Source organism: Sphaerodactylus townsendi, linkage group LG16, assembly GCF_021028975.2.
Source record: "Sphaerodactylus townsendi isolate TG3544 linkage group LG16, MPM_Stown_v2.3, whole genome shotgun sequence".
NCBI classification, from domain to species: Eukaryota; Metazoa; Chordata; class Lepidosauria; order Squamata; family Sphaerodactylidae; genus Sphaerodactylus; species Sphaerodactylus townsendi.
Genome location: NC_059440.1, coordinates 9,001,106 through 9,022,161, shown reverse-complemented (window position 1 = coordinate 9,022,161; position 21,056 = coordinate 9,001,106). Strand labels below are relative to the sequence as shown.

Here is a 21,056-nt window from a genome sequence, read left to right as displayed (position 1 = left end):
CTCCCTCTTGAATCGTTTTTTCCCCACAGCTATAGGAACCAAACTCACTAAACTCCTACATGTGGCATGCAAAAGTAGCAACCATAAATGACTGTAATTTGGCAGTATTGCCGTATAGTAGTGTCTGCGTAACAAACAGCTTCTCTGAGTCAGTGGAAAACCCTGTGAGGTAGGCCACTATCACTATTGCCATCATGTTGAGGGTAATGCTGCCCTGAGGTGGAAGCAAGATTTAAATCAGAACAGTAGTTGTGACAAACAGGTCCTTGCGTATTTGTGTCAACCTCTACCCACTGTCCTCCTTGTTGCAGGATGGGAAAATAAAGATGGTATCAGAGAAGGGAGTTGGAAGGGAGGTGTCTGAGTGCCAGGAATTGCAATGAGGTCCAGAAAAACAGCAAGAGTTCACTAGCCTCCTAGGAGCAGCAGTGGCGTAGTGGTCAAGAGCAGGTGCATTCTAATCTGGAGGAACTGGGTTTGATTCCCCGCTCTGCCGCCTGCGCTGTGGAGGCTTATCTGGGGAATTCAGATTAGCCTGTGCACTCCAGCAGACGCCAGCTGGGTGACCTTGGGCTCGTCACAGTTCTTCAGAGCTCTCTCAGCCCCACCTACCTCACAGCGTGTTTGTTGTGAGGGGGGAAGGGCAAGGAGCTTGTAAGCCCCTTTGGGGATATAAATCGAAACTCCTTCTCCTCCTCTTCCCCCACCCCCCGCCCACAGGTAATAATAGCCTCCCCCTCTAAACCCGTCTTCAGGCTCAAAAGCTGGGCCAGTGAGATTGAACTATCAAGATCTGTGTGAAATTTCACCTCTACCACGTTGTGGCTATGGAGTCCTGGTGGTAGAACGTGCTGCCCAGTTACAGCCAACCTATGGCGACCTGGTTGGGTTTTCAAGGCAAGAGATGTTATGGGGTGGTTTTGCCATTGCCTGCCTCCGAGTAGCAAGCCAGGACTTCCTTGGTTGTCTCCCATCCAAATACTAACCAGGACTGACTCTGCTTAGCTTCCAGGATCTGACAAGTTCAGGCTAGCTCGGGCCATCCTTTTCCAGGCTCACTCCCTCATCTGTAATTCGGGGGTAATTGGAACCTTGCAGGGTTGTTGCGAATTGAAACTAGATTTTATTGTTAATAAGCTCTTTAGTAGCAAACTAAAATAGCAGACTAGGCTCTTTAGTAGCAGTAGCTTTCTGCTCTTTAAACATTTTACTGTAATCATGAGGGCTGGAGGCATGGCTCTTAAAACAAGGAAAGGAAAGCAGGTATAGATCCCCTGGAGTGTGTTGCAGTTACAGGAAAGCAGAATCCTACGTTGGTGGCCAGAATGGTAAACACAGGATTCCAAGGCAGGAGCCGTGGTTCACAGGTCAAGCGTTTGCTTGACATGTTTGAGAATCCCGATATCTGCCCCCCCCACCCCCCCCCCCCCCCCCCCCCCCCCCCCCCCCCCCCCCCCCCCCCCCCCCCCCCCCCCCCCCCGCCCCCCCCCCCCCCCCCCCCCCCCCCCCCGCCCCCTCCCCCCTCCCCCCCCCCCGCCCCCCCCCCCTCCCCCCCCCCCCTCCCCCCCCCGCCCCCCCCCCCCCCCACCCCCCCCTTCCCCCCCACCCCCCCCCCCCCCCACCCCCCCCCCCCCCCACCCCCCCCCCCCCCCACCCCCCCCCCCCCCCACCCCCCCCCCCCCCCACCCCCCCCCCCCCCCACCCCCCCCCCCCCCCACCCCCCCCCCCCCCCACCCCCCCCCCCCCCCACCCCCCCCCCCCCCCACCCCCCCCCCCCCCCACCCCCCCCCCCCCCCACCCCCCCCCCCCCCCACCCCCCCCCCCCCCCACCCCCCCCCCCCCCCACCCCCCCCCCCCCCCACCCCCCCCCCCCCCCACCCCCCCCCCCCCCCACCCCCCCCCCCCCCCACCCCCCCCCCCCCCCACCCCCCCCCCCCCCCACCCCCCCCCCCCCCCACCCCCCCCCCCCCCCACCCCCCCCCCCCCCCACCCCCCCCCCCCCCCACCCCCCCCCCCCCCCACCCCCCCCCCCCCCCACCCCCCCCCCCCCCCACCCCCCCCCCCCCCCACCCCCCCCCCCCCCCACCCCCCCCCCCCCCCACCCCCCCCCCCCCCCACCCCCCCCCCCCCCCACCCCCCCCCCCCCCCACCCCCCCCCCCCCCCACCCCCCCCCCCCCCCACCCCCCCCCCCCCCCACCCCCCCCCCCCCCCACCCCCCCCCCCCCCCACCCCCCCCCCCCCCCACCCCCCCCCCCCCCCACCCCCCCCCCCCCCCACCCCCCCCCCCCCCCACCCCCCCCCCCCCCCACCCCCCCCCCCCCCCACCCCCCCCCCCCCCCACCCCCCCCCCCCCCCACCCCCCCCCCCCCCCACCCCCCCCCCCCCCCACCCCCCCCCCCCCCCACCCCCCCCCCCCCCCACCCCCCCCCCCCCCCACCCCCCCCCCCCCCCACCCCCCCCCCCCCCCACCCCCCCCCCCCCCCACCCCCCCCCCCCCCCACCCCCCCCCCCCCCCACCCCCCCCCCCCCCCACCCCCCCCCCCCCCCACCCCCCCCCCCCCCCACCCCCCCCCCCCCCCACCCCCCCCCCCCCCCACCCCCCCCCCCCCCCACCCCCCCCCCCCCCCACCCCCCCCCCCCCCCACCCCCCCCCCCCCCCACCCCCCCCCCCCCCCACCCCCCCCCCCCCCCACCCCCCCCCCCCCCCACCCCCCCCCCCCCCCACCCCCCCCCCCCCCCACCCCCCCCCCCCCCCACCCCCCCCCCCCCCCACCCCCCCCCCCCCCCACCCCCCCCCCCCCCCACCCCCCCCCCCCCCCACCCCCCCCCCCCCCCACCCCCCCCCCCCCCCACCCCCCCCCCCCCCCACCCCCCCCCCCCCCCACCCCCCCCCCCCCCCACCCCCCCCCCCCCCCACCCCCCCCCCCCCCCACCCCCCCCCCCCCCCACCCCCCCCCCCCCCCACCCCCCCCCCCCCCCACCCCCCCCCCCCCCCACCCCCCCCCCCCCCCACCCCCCCCCCCCCCCACCCCCCCCCCCCCCCACCCCCCCCCCCCCCCACCCCCCCCCCCCCCCACCCCCCCCCCCCCCCACCCCCCCCCCCCCCCACCCCCCCCCCCCCCCACCCCCCCCCCCCCCCACCCCCCCCCCCCCCCACCCCCCCCCCCCCCCACCCCCCCCCCCCCCCACCCCCCCCCCCCCCCACCCCCCCCCCCCCCCACCCCCCCCCCCCCCCACCCCCCCCCCCCCCCACCCCCCCCCCCCCCCACCCCCCCCCCCCCCCACCCCCCCCCCCCCCCACCCCCCCCCCCCCCCACCCCCCCCCCCCCCCACCCCCCCCCCCCCCCACCCCCCCCCCCCCCCACCCCCCCCCCCCCCCACCCCCCCCCCCCCCCACCCCCCCCCCCCCCCACCCCCCCCCCCCCCCACCCCCCCCCCCCCCCACCCCCCCCCCCCCCCACCCCCCCCCCCCCCCACCCCCCCCCCCCCCCACCCCCCCCCCCCCCCACCCCCCCCCCCCCCCACCCCCCCCCCCCCCCACCCCCCCCCCCCCCCACCCCCCCCCCCCCCCACCCCCCCCCCCCCCCACCCCCCCCCCCCCCCACCCCCCCCCCCCCCCACCCCCCCCCCCCCCCACCCCCCCCCCCCCCCACCCCCCCCCCCCCCCACCCCCCCCCCCCCCCACCCCCCCCCCCCCCCACCCCCCCCCCCCCCCACCCCCCCCCCCCCCCACCCCCCCCCCCCCCCACCCCCCCCCCCCCCCACCCCCCCCCCCCCCCACCCCCCCCCCCCCCCACCCCCCCCCCCCCCCACCCCCCCCCCCCCCCACCCCCCCCCCCCCCCACCCCCCCCCCCCCCCACCCCCCCCCCCCCCCACCCCCCCCCCCCCCCACCCCCCCCCCCCCCCACCCCCCCCCCCCCCCACCCCCCCCCCCCCCCACCCCCCCCCCCCCCCACCCCCCCCCCCCCCCACCCCCCCCCCCCCCCACCCCCCCCCCCCCCCACCCCCCCCCCCCCCCACCCCCCCCCCCCCCCACCCCCCCCCCCCCCCACCCTCCCCCCCCCCTTGCCCCTCCCCCCCCCACCCCCCTCCCCCCCCACCCCCCCCCCCCCCCACCCCCCCCCCCCCCCACCCCCCCCCCCCCCCACCCCCCAACCCCCCCCCCCCCCCCCCCCCCCGGCCACCCCCCCCCCACCCCCCCCCACTCCCACCCCCCCCTCCCCCCCCCCCCCCCCCCCCCCCCCCCTCTCTCCCCACTCCGCCCCCCCCACACCCCCCCCCCCCCCCACCCCCCCCCCCCCCCACCCCCCCCCCCCCCCACCCCCCCCCCCCCCCACCCCCCCCCCCCCCCACCCCCCCCCCCCCCCACCCCCCCCCCCCCCCACCCCCCCCCGCCCCACTCCCCACTTCATCATTTTAATTTTCAGGACTCCCCGGCAGTGGTGGGATTCAAATAATTTAACAACTGGTTGTTTACAAGCACTGTTTTAACAACCGGTTCTGCCGAAGTGGTGCAAACCTGCTGAATCCCACCACTGCTCCCTGGTCCGTTTTAAGTCCCATGGCAGCCCCCTCCGTCTGCTTTAAGTCCCAGCAGGGAAAGAAATAGGTATACTGTGCTTCTCTTCCCCGCTCTCCCTGACTGAGGACATTTTCATTTAGAAGGATGGGGGCTGAGAAGAGTCCTATCCCCGCTTTCCACACGCAAATATGTCTTTATGTATAATCAGACCATCAATATCGCTGTGGTATAATCTGACTGGCAGCCGGTTCTCCGGGGACTTCTGTAAAGAGGTCTTTCACTTGACTTGCTACCAGATCCTTTTAGCTGAGAGATGGCGTGGCGGAGTGGATAAAGTGGCGGAGTCGGATGCTCGGAGACCCGGATTCAAGTCCCCGCTTCTGCCATGGAACTTGCTGGGTGACCTTGGGTCTGTCAAAAACTCAACCTGGTCAACCTCACAGAGTTGCGATTGTGAGAAAATGGGAGGAGGAAGAATGATAGTCTTTGAGTCCCAACTGGGAGTGGTATAGAAATAAATAAATGCAGTGCAACCGGAGACAGCAGGAATTGAACCGGGGGAGTTGAGGACCTTCTGTATGCCAAACAGATAGTCCACTGTGTTGTCGAAGGCTTTCACGGCCGGAATCACTGGAGTGTTGTGGGATTTCCGGGCTGTATGGCCATGTTCCAGTAGCATTTTCTCCTGACGTTTCGCCTGCATCTGTGGCTGGCATCTTCAGAAGATCACGGTCTGCTTCTGAGCCATAGCTCTCCTCTCAAGCACTCCCCAATACTTTAGCTCACTCTGTATCATAGGGTGATTTTTCCAGCTAAATTACTCATTGGAAGATTTGATAGATCCCCCTGCCCACCTTTCTTGCATCAAATGTACTCTTAATTCATTTATTAAATTAATATGATTCCCCTTGCCTTGAGATATCTGGTGCAGGGGCTGGGTGAGTGTGAATATCCAGGCACATCTGTGGGGAATGCTGGGAAGTTCTGAGCCCAGCGAGGTGTTGCTGGGTCAAGAAGAAGGGGTTGTACAGTCAAGCAGCAGTGGCTTAATGGTTAAGAGCAGGTGCATTCTAGTCTGGAGGAACCGGGTTTGATTCCCCGCTCTGCCACCTGAGCTGTGGAGGCTTATCTGGGGTATTCAGATTAGCCTGTGCACTCCCACACACGCCAGCTGGGTGACTTTGGGCTAGTCCAGGGGTCCGCAACCTGCGGCTCTCCAGGTGTTTATGGACTACAATTCCCATCAGCCCCTGCCAGCATGGCCAATTGCCTGATGGGATTGGTAGTCCGTGAACATCTGGAGAGCCGCAGGTTGCAGATCCCTGGGCTAGTCACAGTTCTTCTGAGCTCTCTCAGCCCCATCTACCACACAGGGTGTTTGTTGTGAGGGGGGAAGGGCCAGGAGATTGTAAGCCCCTTTGAGTCTCTTACAGGAAAGAAAGGGGGGATATAAATCCAAACTCCTCCTCCTCCTCCTCCTCCTCCTCCTCCTCCTCCTCCTCCTCCTCCTCTTCTTCTTCTTCTTCTTCTTCTTCTTCTTCTTCTTCTTCTTCTTCTTCTTCTTCTTCTTCTTCTTCTTCTTCTTCTTCTTCTTCTTCTTCTTCTTCTTCTTCTTCTTCTTCCTCCTCCTCCTCCTCCTCCTCCTCCTCCTCCTCACCACATCGGGCAGGCTGACGCCCTCCCAGAATGCCACTGGTCTGTCCCCTGTTATGTACTCTGCTTCTGAAAATGGAAGTTCTGTTTGGTTCCTTTGAGGTTTTTATCATGGGGTCATAATTGCACCTTGTGGCAGTGAGTCCCATAAGCTAATTCTGATTAGGTGTGCTGGAATGCTTTCCTACTGCCAGCATTTCATAGGGTTGACAGTGCTATATGAGAAAAAAAACACCTTCCCATCAATCTTAATTTTTCACAAAAAGTAGACTCAGCGCCTTCCAGTTCTATTTCCCTCCTCCCACAGAACTCAAATGCTTTAGTCTTTCCGTATTGCAATCCTCTTGACTGCCCTTCACGTTTTCTTTTCTCTTGGGAACTCAGCTCTTTTGGGATCCAGCCAACCACCAGTGACTGTGGCATTCCCATATGACTCTTTCTAACCGTTTCTCTCTCCTGGGCCTGGCCCAACAGTTTGCAGTCCTTCAAAAGGGATTGCCTCTCCCCCGCCCTGCAAATCCTATTTATCCACACATCCTCCCAACTCCATCTTTTTTTCATAATTCATGCCATTTGCAACTAGAGAATGTTGCGTTTGCATTAATTGGATTAATGTGTGCATTCAAAAGCCTGCTGTTAGCATCATGTGGCTATTTTTTGCCATGCTTATTTGCGGGAATCCATTGATCTAGACTAGTGGTTCTCAACCTTCCTAATGCCGCGACCCTTTAATACAGCTCCTCATGTTGTGGTGACCCCCAACCCAATCATTTATCCATTTTACAGATGGAGAACACTGATGCAGAGAGTCTTAGGCGACCCCTGTGAAAGAGTCATTGGACTCCCAAAGGGGTCCCGACCCCCAAGTTGAGAACCACTGATCTAGACTTTAGTGTCAGCTGTCAATGTTTGGGGACTTATGTCTTAGCAGGCCAGTTTGAGCTGTGATTGTTCTTGGTTTGGTCATCTTGGGACTGTATGGCCGGCCGGCCGGCTGACTGGCTGGGGTGGGTGGGTTTATAGTTGGAAGCAGGTCTGGTGTCTCTTACAGAGTTGTAACAGGCAACAACTCCCGAGGTCTAGTCATTCTGCATTATCTTAACATGTGGAATAATGGAATGATACAGAAGAAGAGACTGTGGAGGAAGCTGCACCTGGTACAGAAATATGGCATTAGTTTCCACCCCCAGCAGAAGCCTACCCAGAGTAGTGACTCATGCAGAGATGCACCAAATGGCCTCCTCCAAAAGTGTGTTATTCTGCTACATGTCAGCATTGGGAACAATTGAGTGATTCATTCATACCTGATGCAGAGATCGTGCCTGATGCATCATTTCCTGCCCCCCCGCCCCCCCGCCTCAAGTAGAGACTGATTGAAAGGATGCCATTGCCAGCCTACAGCAGCAACTGATGCAGGGACACAACGGGCATCTTCCCTTCTAGGTAGACACTCTAGTCTCCCATATATCTTTTCATTATTTTCTTTTCCTAGTGCTGGGAGCTGTTGCGCTAAATTCTACACCCTTCAGCTCTTTGGCTGTGAAAATCAAGACACTTTTGTCAAAGTTCTTGTCACTCTGAAGTGTAGAGGGTGCCAGGTAGAGGTGGTGCCTTAAGCATCCTGGATGTCCGAAGCTTTACAAGCTCGACTGATAGCAGCAAGTGAGAGATAGTTGTGCTGCGGGTGGGGACAGGTAGAGCACTGGGAAAAGTGTGGTTGCCTTTTGTTGAACATACATTAGCGTTTGTCAGTAGTCTCTATCAGCAGAGTTTAAAGCGGAGTCACTCTGGTAAGATGAGAAGGTCTGATAGTCTTCTTGCATTCACTGCAGCCTCCTACCACACTTGGAAAAGAATACTCTCCACACAAGATGTTCTTTCCATAGGAAGGTTTTACTTTAGCAGTTGCAAGGTTACACAAGTCTATGCTATACAAGACTATAAAGCTATACAGAACTCCTCAGCAAGAACACAGTGAACACACACACTGAACTTAACACTCAACTCAGACTCTCAACTTACGCTGAACTTAGCATATACAATGCATTGTTCTTATACATTCAACAAGGATATTTTCCCCCACCCCGGCAACAGCCTGTCATTGGTCTAGAGCAGGGGTCTGCAACCTGCGGCTCTTCAGATGCCAATTGGCCATGTTGGCAGGGGCTGATGGGAATTGTAGTTCATGAACATCTGGAGCGCTGCAGGTTGCAGACCCCTGCTCTAGAGTCACAGTTGGACTCACCAATCATGTTAAAGGTTAACTGTAGATACTTCGTCCTAGGCTGACTGTCTCCGGCCTCTTTGTTGGGCAAACTTCTGCTGACTAGAAGATGAACCTTTTGTGAACCTTTCCTTTTTTATATATATCATGACAGTCTCTTGCTTTCAGATTGCCTTCAGGGCAGTCAAGAGTGTGGGCAACCAGTCATGGGGACTACTTTTGGAAAACTGGCTCTAGTTAGTCATCTAATTACAAATGTCTACATCATAAATATTGGCTGTTGTGGGTTTTCCAGGCTGTGTGGCTGGCATTTTCAGAGGCATATCATGATAGAAACACATCTTACCGTGACGTACCTCTAAAAATTGCCAGCCATAGATGCGGGTGAATTGTCAGGAGCAAAAACTACCAGACCACGGCCACGCATCACGGGCAATCCACAACAGCCAGTGGATTCCGGCCATGAAAGCCTTTGACAAAACAGTCATAAATATTCTTATGGATAGGTTTGCAGGACCTGTCTATGGATTTTGGAACTCTCCTGGTTATGGAACAGAAATAGATGCCCACAACTTCCCCAAATCATTTCTTAGCCGAGTTTGTTGTGGCACAGAAGGGTTGTTCATGAAGTCATTTATCTTGGGCAAAGAGCCAGCCTAGGCTATAAAGGATGGGATTGGGAATCCACACAGGATAGTTATCTCAGATGGAGTGGCTTTTCCAGTTTCCGATGTCCCCATAGCAATCCTTGATGGTCAGTGAATAGCTTGCTTTGATAAACGGGTAGTTCCTTCAGGGAAGTTATGGCGTCCCAGTAGGGTTTTCCAGACAAGCGGAGACATTAGCAAAAGTAAATATGTTAGAGAAAAATGTGCTTAATTTGCATGTACTTGTCCTACCGTTCTCTGTTTTCTGGAAATTCACTGTCCCTGTTTTGGGTCTGTCTTAATTTTAGCATCAACACACATACTTTGGCTTCCGTTCAATCCCATCTTCAAATAATTCACTACCTAGGTAATTAATGTTGCTGAATGCGTTTAAACAGCAGTTCTTTTTTAGAAAGCGTCCAGATTCATTTATAGAGTTAGTAAAAAGGAGGTTGTTATTGTATTGTCGAAGGCTTTTTACGGCCGGAATCACTAGGGTGTTGTGGGTTTTCCGGGTTGTATAGCCGTGTTCCAGTAGCATTCTCTCCTGATGTTTTGCCTGCATCTGTGACTGGCATCTTCAGAGGATTCTCTGAAGATGCCAGCCATAGATGCAATCGAAACGTCAGGAGAAGTTGTTATTGCTGGATAGCTTCAGAAGCTGTTGCATAATAATAAACAGCAACTTTTGGGGTGGGGTGGCATCATGTATCTTGGGGTGGGAAAGAGGAGGGGTTGCCTAATCTATTCCCATTTTACGTAATTAGGGGGAGATTTTCTTTAGACTGTGAAATTCTTGAGAATGAAGACTTTATTTATTTGAACACTCTGTAAAGCTGCTCCCATACAGTATGATAGTGCCATGTGAATAAAGGTAAAGTTTCCCCTACAGTCGTGCCCGACCCTGCAAGCAGTGATTTCAAAGGCAAGCCGTTTTTGTGGGGTAGTTTGCCATTGCTTTCCCCAGCCATGTGAATAAATGTACCATAATACATTTCAGAGAGTAGCACTCTGGTTGGCGGTGACAGTGGCAAGTCAAATACTTCTGGGATGTTGTGGGTTTTCCAAGTTGGATGGCCGTGTTCCAGTAGCATTTTCTCCTGACGTTTCACCTGCATCTGTGGCTGACATCTTCTGGAAAAGGCTACTAGAACACGGCTATACAACCCAGAAAACCCACTACACTCTAGTGATTACAACCGTGAAAGCCTTCGACAATACTTCTGGGATGGTCACAAACCCTCCTCTGTTGTTTGCTCCCAGTCAATGGTACTTGAAGGTAGAGTGCCTATGCATATGGAGGATTTGGATAATTGCCATGGCTTATGGCTGTTGTTCAGCTTGTCCCATTGAATGTTGTCTTTTTTAAGCCACCTTCCTGACTTCTCTTTCTTCTTCATTCCCTCCTTCCTGGTTCCTGGCTCTTTTCTTAGCTTTCTCGCTGGCAAGGATTCAACAGCCGTTGCTTTCCCTATTATTACACTGAAATGCTAGATTTATTTTAAACGTTAGCTGTTGAATGCCGGACAGACTGTTTGTTGCAAGGCACAGCAGCCCTGCAAAGCCAAGAAAAGTGTCGGCTCTTGCTCCCAAGATTACTTCAAACCTGATTTCTCTCCTGGAACGCAGCTGACTTTCCGCAGGAGGCATCTTGTCCAGAAAGAGGGCTCTCCTCCAGCCCTGCCTTTACCCCATTTGCCCTCTTTCTCTGAAGGGAGCGTTCTCCTCCGTTCCTTGGTTTCTGTCTCCCTGGTGCCCTGCTTCGGTTTGCAAACGAATCTTCTAGATCCTGGTACACAAGCGGCGAATTAATGCAAGAACCTCCTTCTTTCTCTGTTCTCCTGCCCCTGCTGTTTGGAGTCATTTGAACTTCAGCTGAGCAATGGGAGCTGTAATACGCATGGAGGCATTCCCCCTCCCTTGCTTTCGAACTCGCTTCCTGAGCTGCATGCTAATGATTAGAAGAGGTTTGTTTAGTCTGCTTGAGGTTGGGAATTCAGGCAGGTGGGCTGAAATGGAAGGAATAAATAGGCCAGAAAGCTAAGGAGGAAGGCTGGCAGGGAACGAAAGTCAGCCCAGGAAATAAAGGCTGGAGAAATGGGTTAAAAGTCGGGTGGTGCATTCTTGCTTTTGAAATGTTTTGCTGCCAGTTTGCATTTTGGAATTCATATCCTTGCAGTTTCTCCGGCTCCTGCGGAGTGTTAAGGGGAGAGGCGTCTGCTAGCCCCCTCCGTTTCAGAATTAGCCCAGATTCGTAATTAGGATACGCTTTGTGAGTCTTTAAAACAAACGCCTCGGTTTCATAATTTGCATGGCTCTCTATAAATTTATACCCTGGCTTAACCGGCCCTGCCAAGCCCAGAGTTTGCTTCCTGATTGAATTGGGTTGGATACACTAGCCATGCCTCTAGACTTGAGGTAACTATGACGGCTGGGACCCAGTTCTGTTGGTGGAAAGCGCTCTCAAATCACAGCCAAACTATGGCAACACCATAGGGCTGTGGTGGCGAACCTGTGGCACTCCAGATGTTCATGGACTACAGTTCCCATCAGCCCCTGCCAGCAGGGGTTGATGGGAATTGTAGTCCATGAACATCTGGAGTGCCATAGATTCGCCACCACTGCCATAGGGTTTCCAAGGCAAGAGATGTTCAGAGGTGGGTTGCCGTTGCCTGCCTCTGTGTAGCAACCAGAGAGCCAGCGTGGCGTAGTGGTTAACAGCAGATGCACTCTAATCTGGAGAACCGGGTTTGATCCCCCGCTCTGCCACTTGAGCTGTGGAGGCTTATCTGGTGAGCCAGATTAGCTTGTGCACTCCAACACATGCCAGCTGGGTGACCTTGGGCTAGTCGCAGTTCTTTGGAGCTCTCTCAGCCCCACCTACCTCACAGGGTGTGTGTTTTTTTTGGGGGGGGAAGGAGTTTGTGAGCCACTTTGAGTCTTCTTACAGGAGAGAAAGGGGGGGATATAAATCCAAACTCCTCCTCCTCCTCCTCCTCCTCCTCCTACTACTACTACTACTACTACTACTACTACTACTACTACTACTACCACCCTGGACTCCCTTGGTGGTCTCCCATCCAAGTAGTAATTAGAGCCATCCCTGGGCCCACTTCTAGGTCCAACAAAGGGAGAAGATACACAAAACTTTCTTTTAAAAACTGATGCTCCAAACACCTGCATGTCCAACCAGGCTGTTGTGGTTGTTTCAAACTGGCGAGTCACTTTTGTGGATCAAATTGTGAGGCTGGAGAAACTGGAGGCGAATAAAACATCTGGAAGATCTGCCCTGCCTTTTGTCTCAGGGGGCTGAGGGGGCTGCGCTGGGTGACGATGGCAGATCTGTCCACAGTTAGGTTTCTGTGAGATACTTGCCTTTTCTGCTTCTTTCCTGTATGACACATCCATGTCCACGAATGGCACTGCAGAGGTATTGCAGAGTTGCCACGGTAGAGTGTTCATAGAGAAACGTGGGCTCAGACACGTATTCTGCTGACCCTCTTTGTCTAAACTGCATCACCGGGTAGTTGTGAGAATCAAATGGGGAGGACAGAGCTGTGTACTCCTCTCTGTCTTTTAGCTAATATTAAAATGTAATGGATAGAATGCCCTTGCCCTGGGGTTGCCAAACTGGTCTCCAGTTTATAGAGATCAGTCCTCCCTGGAGAAAGTGGCATCTCTGCGCTAGGGGTGGCCAACCTATGGTGTTCCAGATGTTCATGGAGTACAATTCCCATCAGTCCCTGCCAGCATGGCCAATGCTGGCAGGGGCTGATGGGATTTGTACTCCATGAACATCTGGAGCACCATAGGTTGGCCACCCCTGCTCTGTGCCATTATACTCCACTGAGATTCCTCCCGAAACCCCACCTTCCACAGACTCCGCCTCCAACATCTCCAAGAATTCCCTATCCCAGACACGGCAACCTTGTGTTGCTCTGACCTGGACAGCACAGACTGGCTCAGTCTTGTCAGACCTTGGAAGCTAAGCAGAGTCGGTCCTGGCTGGCATTCGGATGGGAGCCTGCTCTTTAACAATGCATCAACCTGCCTTCGAGCAGATGGTTTTGGCAGCGTCGCTGTTGGTCTTTCTGGACTTCTCCAGTTCTTGAAAGCAGACCAAAATAGTTGCTGGTGGATGTCAAGGCCTGAGCCGAGTGAGAGGATTGCCAATCGCTTGTGCCCGGTTGGATCTGTAGACTACTGCTGTGTAATTGTGCTTTCGTGGTGCTCCAACACCCAGCAGTGGCGTGGGAGGTTAAGAGCTCGTGTATCTAATCTGGAGGAACCGGGTTTGATTCCCAGCTCTGCCGCCTGAGCTGTGGAGGCTTATCTGGGGAATTCAGATTAGCCTGTACACTCCCACACACGCCAGCTGGGTGACCTTGGGCTAGTCACAGCTTCTCGGAGCTCTCTCAGCCCCACCTACCTGACAGGGTGTTTGTTGTGAGGGGGGAAGGGCAAGGAGATTGTAAGCCCCTTTGAGTCTCCTGCAGGAGAGAAAGGGGGGATATAAATCCAAACTCTTCTTCTTCTACGTTTTCTGCAAGAACAGGCTACTTACCCTGTTTCCCCGAAAATAAGACATCCCCTGAAAATAAGATGTAGTAGAGGTTTTGCTGAAGTGCTAAATATAAAGCATCCCCCGAAAGTAAGACGTAGCAAAGTTTTTGTTTGGAAGCATTGCCCGTCGAACAGAACACCAGAGCATGCAGCTGTGGAGTGGAAAAATAAGACATCCCCTGAAAATAAGACATAGCGCATCTTTGGGAGCAAAAATTAATATAAGACACTGTCTTATATTCGGGGAAACACGGTAGTTTTGGGTGGCTCTCCTGCCCCCCTCTCCTGGCCCCCTCTCCTGCTTTTGCCCCATTGCTTTGAGTCATATGGGCAGATAACTAGTAGACTGTAGCTGATTCAATCTGAGCTGCAGCGAACCTCAGTCAGCCCCCTCTAAGCTAGGTTCATAGGAGATCAGAAGAATGTACCTCCTCCCGTCCAGTATCTGCGGTGGGGGATACGTAGCACCCTACAACCTCCCTCCCCCCCACCAGCCCACACGGAGAAGGCAGTTAAAAGGTGGGGAGTTATGCCTTATCCTACCCCTGCCAGTGGGTACCCTTGTAGTTTCCAGCTGCAGAAATTGCATCGTGGGATGCAGCGGGAGACGGTTGCCAGGGCAACAGCACAGGCCTCAAGCCAATAGCAACAGGAGCGATGCGTGGGATCGCGATGGGGGGCTGGCACCACAGCAGAAGGGCAGGAGGGGAGAGGATGTGCCTGTCATGACGGAGATCAAGGGAGGATGCTGGCCCCGGGCCCTGGATGAGGCTGTGAAAAAAGATCTCTAGGGGCAGCCATGTTTGGAGATGTGAAGTGGGGCTAGCTAGGCCCATGTTTGTTGATGCACAGGCCATACCCCCAAGCCTTGGACAGTAAAAGAGTAAAGTAAGAAAGTGTGGATTTATACACCACTTTTCTTAACCGCAAGAAGTCTCAAAGTGGCTCACAAACGCCTTTCCCTTCCTCTCCCCACAACAGACACCTTGTGAGGTAGGTGGGGCTGAGAGAGTTCTGAGAGAACTGTGACTGACCCAAATCAGATATAGGAATCTTCTGAAAAGTTTGCTCAGCCAGTCAAGTTGTGGACACAATTTACCAGGAACGTCTCCTGTTTCCTGCACATCCCACTGAAATTATTGGGTGTTGCACAAGAACTAAAAGAGCACAATAATATGCCAGCAAGCTCTCTGCAAGTCCCGATTCACTGTATAAGTGGCGGGTGGAACTTCCTAGAGAATTGTGCCCCAAGTCTGCTTGTTGGCAAAAGAGAACACAGGATATCCACTCCCTTAGTTGTAACGTTATGAAACAACTTACAGAATTCTTGAAAGTAAAGGCAGCATTGAAGGAGACACAATTTTATGACGTGTTCTCAATTAGTAGCTTCACAAGAATTAAAAAAATATTACTGCTGATCGGCTTATGGACGTGGCTTGAAATCAACGCCCTGAAAGAGTTGGCGCATGGTTGCAGAGTGTAGCCACATGCGTAAACCTCTGAGGTGAGTCTGAGACACCAGGCCGCTGTCTGGCATCACGACGGAGTGTTTTTCTTTGTCATGCCACCCCGCGCCACTGACCCAACATCACCCAGTGGCTTCAAATAGAGGGGTGGTGGTGGTGGAGGTGGTAGTGGTGGAGGAGGAGGAGGAGGAGGAGGAGGAGAAGAGGGGAAGGAGGGGAGGAGGGGAGTAGTAGTAGTTTGGATTTATATCCCCCCTTTCTCTCTTGTAGGAGACTCAAAGGGGCTTACAATCTCCTTGCCCTTCCCCCCTCCCAACAAACACCCTGTCAGGTAGGTGGGACTGAGAGAGCTCCGAAGAACTGTGACTCGCCCAAGGTCACCCAGCTGGCATTTGTGGGAGTGCACAGGCTAATCTGAATTCCCCAAATAAGCCTCCACAGCTCATTTGGCAGAGTGGGGAATCAAACCTGGTTCCTCCAGATTAGAATGCACCTGCTCTTAACCACTGCGCCACTGCTGGAGAAATAAAGCCAGCTCACAAGATTGGAGTCCACCTCTCTTAACCACTGGCGCCTCATGAAATGTCTTTTACATGTATAGTATATATTATGTGCTGAAACTTTTGTTAAATTTGGAATGGAGTGCGTGAACTTTCTTTTTGCATCACCACAATATTTTTGACATCACATTTTCTACTGAGGGCCAAGAATTTCATGTTTTCAGCACATTGGAGGCATGAAGAAGAGCAGATGCCGTTGTGCATAGGTGTCAAACTCGTGGCCCTCCAGATGTTATGGACTACAGTTCCCATCACCCCCTGCTGGCATCATGCTGGCAGGAGACGATGGGAACTGTAGTCCATAACATCTGGAGGGCTGCGAGTTTGACACCTGTGCCATTGTGGGAGGATCCTGGACCTTTAGGGACGGCGTGGAAATGTTGGGCAGGTGCAAATTGTTACACCCCTGAAGCCCTGTGGCAAAACCCATGCTATCAGTTTAAAATAGTTATACCCCGTCTTTTCCTTGTGATTCAGGGCAGCATACCAGTCAAAACTAAAGGGATACGCAATGCAGGAAAACTTCAGGAAAGAAGTATATGCAACTCAAACCTCATTAAAGAAGAAGAAGAAGAGTTTGGATTTATATCCCCCCTTTCTCTCCTGCAGGAGACTCAAAGGGGCTTACAATCTCCTTGCCCTTCCCCCTTCACAACAAACACCTTGTGAGGTAGGTGGGGCTGAGAGAGCTCCGAGAAACTGTGACTAGCTCAAGGTCACCCAGCTGGCGTGTGTGGGAGTGCACAGGCTAATCTGAATTCCCCAGATAAGCCTCCACAGCTCAGGCGGCAGAGCTGGGAATCAAACCCGGTTCCTCCAGATTAGATACACCAGCTCTTAACCTCCTACGCCACTGCTGCTCCTTCGCCACTGCTGCCTCAGGCCTTCGTGAGCCATCTTTTAATGTTAGCGCCCCTTTGTTTCTGCAGGAAGCCCCATCCTCCAAGGTTGAAGCCACTGCTACAGAAGACTGGGTGCTGCTGGATGCCAAACAGGCTATCTTTAGAGTGTGGAATGTAGTTAGCACCCTGTTTTTCAGATATTGGGGGGGGGAGTTCCCTAGGCCATGAAAAGTTAAGGTTGCCAACCTTCTGGGGCAGAAGATCTCCCAGAATTAGAACTCGTCTCCAGTCCCCAGAGATCAGTTTTTGGAGAAGATGGCTGCTCTCTATGGAATTATACCCTGCTGAGTTCTTCCCAAACCCCACTCTCCCCCAATTCTCAAGGTATTTCCCAACACAGAGCTGGCAGCTTGATTTAAACAACCATGAATTGAACTCAGAAATAAACTCAGCAAGCTGTGTGGCTGTTTGAAAATAGCAATTAGGGTTGAACCTGTTGTAGTTTCTGTGTTGTCTTCAAGGGCAGCCCAACGTACGACGTATTACAGTAGTCTATTTGCAAGGTTCCAAAAGCATGAACTAGCATGGCCAGGTCAGCTGAGCCCAGGAAAGGATAGAGCTGGAGGATCGGAGACCTCTGATGGAACAATTCCAACTGCTCCTGAGACAGAAAGGCTGGGTTCAGGAGCCGCCCTCTTGCTCTTCATCTGCTCTGCCGCCTTTCCCCGAACAATGATGAAAGACCCTGGAATCCTATGACATTTGCATCTGGTCACCTTGCTTTATCCACCAAAGGCAAACAGTCGGTCCTTATTTCCTTACAAACTGGAGAATGTGGTTTTTGTTGCTTGCAAAACAGCAAGAACTTCCTCAAATTGTCAAACCCCGGATCTGAGAGCTTCATTTGGGCAAAGCAAACCAGCTCGGATACCTCCTTCTGGCCAATTCCTTCTGGGGATCTTTCAGAGCTTGTGTGAGAACTTGCATGTGTGAATGGAAGGAGGGCAGGTAAAACTCCCATGACAGCCATTTCCTGCAGCCCCGCCTAGATTTCAGATGCGATGGGTTCTCCGGAGTTGGTGTGTAGGTTTGCCTTCGTGCTGTTCCATCACCAGGAACAGAGTAATACTATGCCCCTTTCATAGAAGCAGAAGCCAGTCACCACAGCTGGGCCAGAGAGATCCCACTGCTGCCACCAAATTATGAGACCAAGTTTGACCTGCAAGCTCTATTCCAACCAGCCCTTTCTCAGGAGTTCCCAATTTCTCCTGGAGGGGCCTCTCTCTCTGTCTGTCTCTCTCTCTCTTTTTCCGGTAACTGCTGCCACCACCTGACCTTTGTAGGAATTTCCTGCAGGTGCTTTCACATTCTGCAGGTGAGCTCCCAAAGGCACCTGGTGGGCCACTGCAAGTAGCAGAGTGCTGGACTAGTTGGACTCTGGTCTGATCCAGCAGGCTCGTTCTTATGTTCTTATGTTCACTCTTCCTGGCTGCTTTTTATCCACTGGCCGTTTTGCATCCAAGTGCTGTTATTTGTTTGAATTGGAATGCCTGAGTTGATGGGGTTCCCCCCCCCCAACATTTTTCTACAGATGTGAGGGGAGTGTTCCTTGTATCAGGCGGGGCTGTCTATTCTACATGGGGTACATCTGGCTTTTTGACACATGATGTAAATGTGCTACATTCCCATAAGCTGCCACATTGGGTTAATGATGCTTCGATGCCTAGTTTTCCCACACCCACAGTCCTGGTCATATCCCTGCCCTGCTTCCAGCATGGGGAGGAGGCAGCCCCCTCCCCCCAATTTTCCCCATATAAAGACGCTTCTTCTGGATGTTCCTGCATTCTCTGGCTCCAGTTTGTGGCATCGGCAGTTAGCTCACACAATTGAGGATTCAGCCGAGCTCAAGGATGCATGCTTAATTGGGCGAATGTGGGGAAGTGTGTCAGGCCAAGCGCGGGGGCCGGGGTGGGAGGGAGAGGGATGAAACACACTTGACAGGGTACACGGGTGGGAGGCTTTGGGAAAGAATGCTGAGAAGAGACGGGTGTAGGTTGGCGTGTGCCCACCACATCTTTGCAGCCCAGTACCTGGGTACCTGCCATGGCTTTGCAGCCCGGTACCTGTGTACCTGTCTGTTGGCACACCTCATGGTGTGATTCTAAACCACATCGGTGTCGTGCGAGAGTGCATGCAAATTCAAGAAGGCTAATTTATTTTCCAGTAGTGCGTACGCTTAAGGTCTCTTCCTGCCCCTTTTGTGTTTTTGGAGGGGCGTAATTATTTGTCATCCCTCTTGCAAAACCTTCACCTTCCCAGACCCATCTCAGACCTCCTCCTGTTTTAAAACACTCTTTTGCCAGCTGAGAAATGCCTCTTTAAAAAGTTGGTCTTGGGGCTTGAGATTTACCATTTTAAATGGTCGGTCTCGAGGTGGCTGAATAATCTGCAATAATTGCCTACCTCTTTTTGGCTCTGTGTTTGGTCACTGAAGCCAATTGGGGTTTTAATGCTACTTCCTGGTAGGTTTTGAAAGGCAAAGGAGCAGCAGAATTCAATGTTCAATTCCTGCAGATTTGACTCAAAGAATCTCCATTTCAGCTGGGGGTTCTCTTGAGCAGAGTGAGCCCCAAAGACTTTCTTTTTGCATTGTTTTCAGTTCCAGGCTGTTGAATCTTTTCTGTAAAACATGTACACCTACAATGTTGTTGATTTGTCACTGTCAGCATTATACGTATATCATACATGTGTATAAAACACATGCTGTTCAGATGAATTGTGTAAACGATATAAACAAATCACGTACGTGGCCAGTGAAAATTGGTGGGTGGAGACTGTTCACAATGATTACAGGAGAACAAACCAGAAAAATAATAATAATGCCAGTCTTTGTTCCTCAAGAAGAACAGCTCCCCAAGCGAATATGGAAGTGTGTATTTGAACGTCCCAGCCTTTTCCCTAATGCAGGGGTCTGCAACCTGTGGCGCTCCAGATGTTCATGGACTACAATTCCCATCAGCCAATTCCCATCAGCCAATTGGCCCTGCTGGCAGGGCCTGATGGGAATTGTAGTCCACGAACATCTGGAGAGCCACAGGTTGCAGACCCCTGCAATGTATTACTATTTTACATGCAAGGGATGTGTGTGAGAATTCAGCTGCTCCCTCCCTAGCTTGAAGCAGGAGTGAACCCCTTTTGCCTGTTAGCCCTTTCATGTAAAAGGTATAAAAGTTTCCAGCTGAGCGTTGTAGACAGGCCCCAAAGAACCAACAGACAGTCCAGACACAGTTATTCCACAGGTGCAGTTGTTTTTGGGATACACAAAGGTTAGGAACAGAGACAGTGGCCTGCAAACTGAAACACAACGTTGCTGCCACAAGATTGTGCAGCTGCAACCTTTCTTTTATAGCCAGCCTCCCATTCCCTGGTGCAACAACCTCTTGCAGCTGGGTTTCTTTAGTCTGGCTCCTGTAAGGACTTAGCATCCAAGTCAGCTCGCACCATGGCTGCTAACCTGCTACTGCGTCTCCTCTGCTGTAACCTAGCACGCAGTGTCCTCCTGCGTTTCTCCTGGGGGCTCTGGAGACTGGGGTGGGTGGGTGACGGGGCTGGCAGCAGGGGTGTAATGCCCATTGGGCAAGGTGGGCAGCTGCCCAGGGCATCACCTTGTGGGGGGCATCAAAATGCAGGGTTCGTTTTTGGGTATTTTTAGTGGTTTTTTCATTTTTGGCCTGCATGCACCAATGTCCTGGTGCAAAAAAATGTTTTGGTTGTAGTGGAGTGACCGCCCATGCGGGGGTGGGCATCCAACTCAGGTTTTGCCCAGGGCTACAGTTTGCCTCGTTATGCCCCTGGCTTGCAGGGTCCCTTCTGGCTCACTGTGAAGAGGCTGAAGTGTCCCAGAGCTCGACCCTGGCTGGGAGATCTCAGAGCTTGGACCAGGCTATGGATCCCTGCCTGCCTGCTCTGCCTCAGCCTCTGGACCTGGTCCTGTAGGGACTAATGACTGGTCAGGCTCTGCATTTACAGGCGGGGCCTGGGGATCAGGCACCCAAACTGTCCCCTCCTCTCCATCTGAGTCTACCTCCCAGGGGTCCCCAACTAGACCAGGCTGAGCCATAACACTGAGAAAGGAAAGGGGAGGGGTTTAGGAAGTGACATCAAGGCCCCGCCCACAGCAGTTTATAAAAGCCCTGGTAGATCACTGGCCGGAAGGCAGTTGGGCTGAGTGAGGCATGCAGTCATATAGGGGCAGGAAGCATTTCTCCTATGGTGATATGTGCCTGGATGCTTTCCAACTCTGATCGGTTGTCTCTGGTTCCTCTTGACAGATTTTAACTACGGCTCAGAGGACTATGACGCAGAGGGCAACGAGGAGCCCAAAGTACTTCCCAGTGGCCCAGAGACCATGCCGTACATTGACGAATCACCCACCATGTCGCCCCAGCTCAGCACTCGTGCCCAGGAGGGTAACGGGGACGGGAACGAAGGTGTCACGCCCACGGCTCCTGATGAGCCGGACATAGTGGTAAGTGGTGGCCGAACAACACCTGTGGAGTCTTGGACATCTACAGAGA

At 55.1% G+C, this 21,056-nt stretch overlaps 1 protein-coding gene across 1 annotated transcript in view; it reads left to right on the top strand.

The window, feature by feature from the left end:
• ABR (ABR activator of RhoGEF and GTPase) overlaps window positions 1-21,056 on the top strand; it is a 116,700-nt gene that overhangs the window by 38,372 nt on the left and 57,272 nt on the right. The window contains exon 2 of the mRNA XM_048519394.1: window positions 20,811-21,007. Coding sequence (XP_048375351.1) covers window positions 20,888-21,007 — 120 coding nt within the window. The 5' untranslated portion in view covers window positions 20,811-20,887. The remainder of the gene's footprint in view (window positions 1-20,810; window positions 21,008-21,056) is intronic.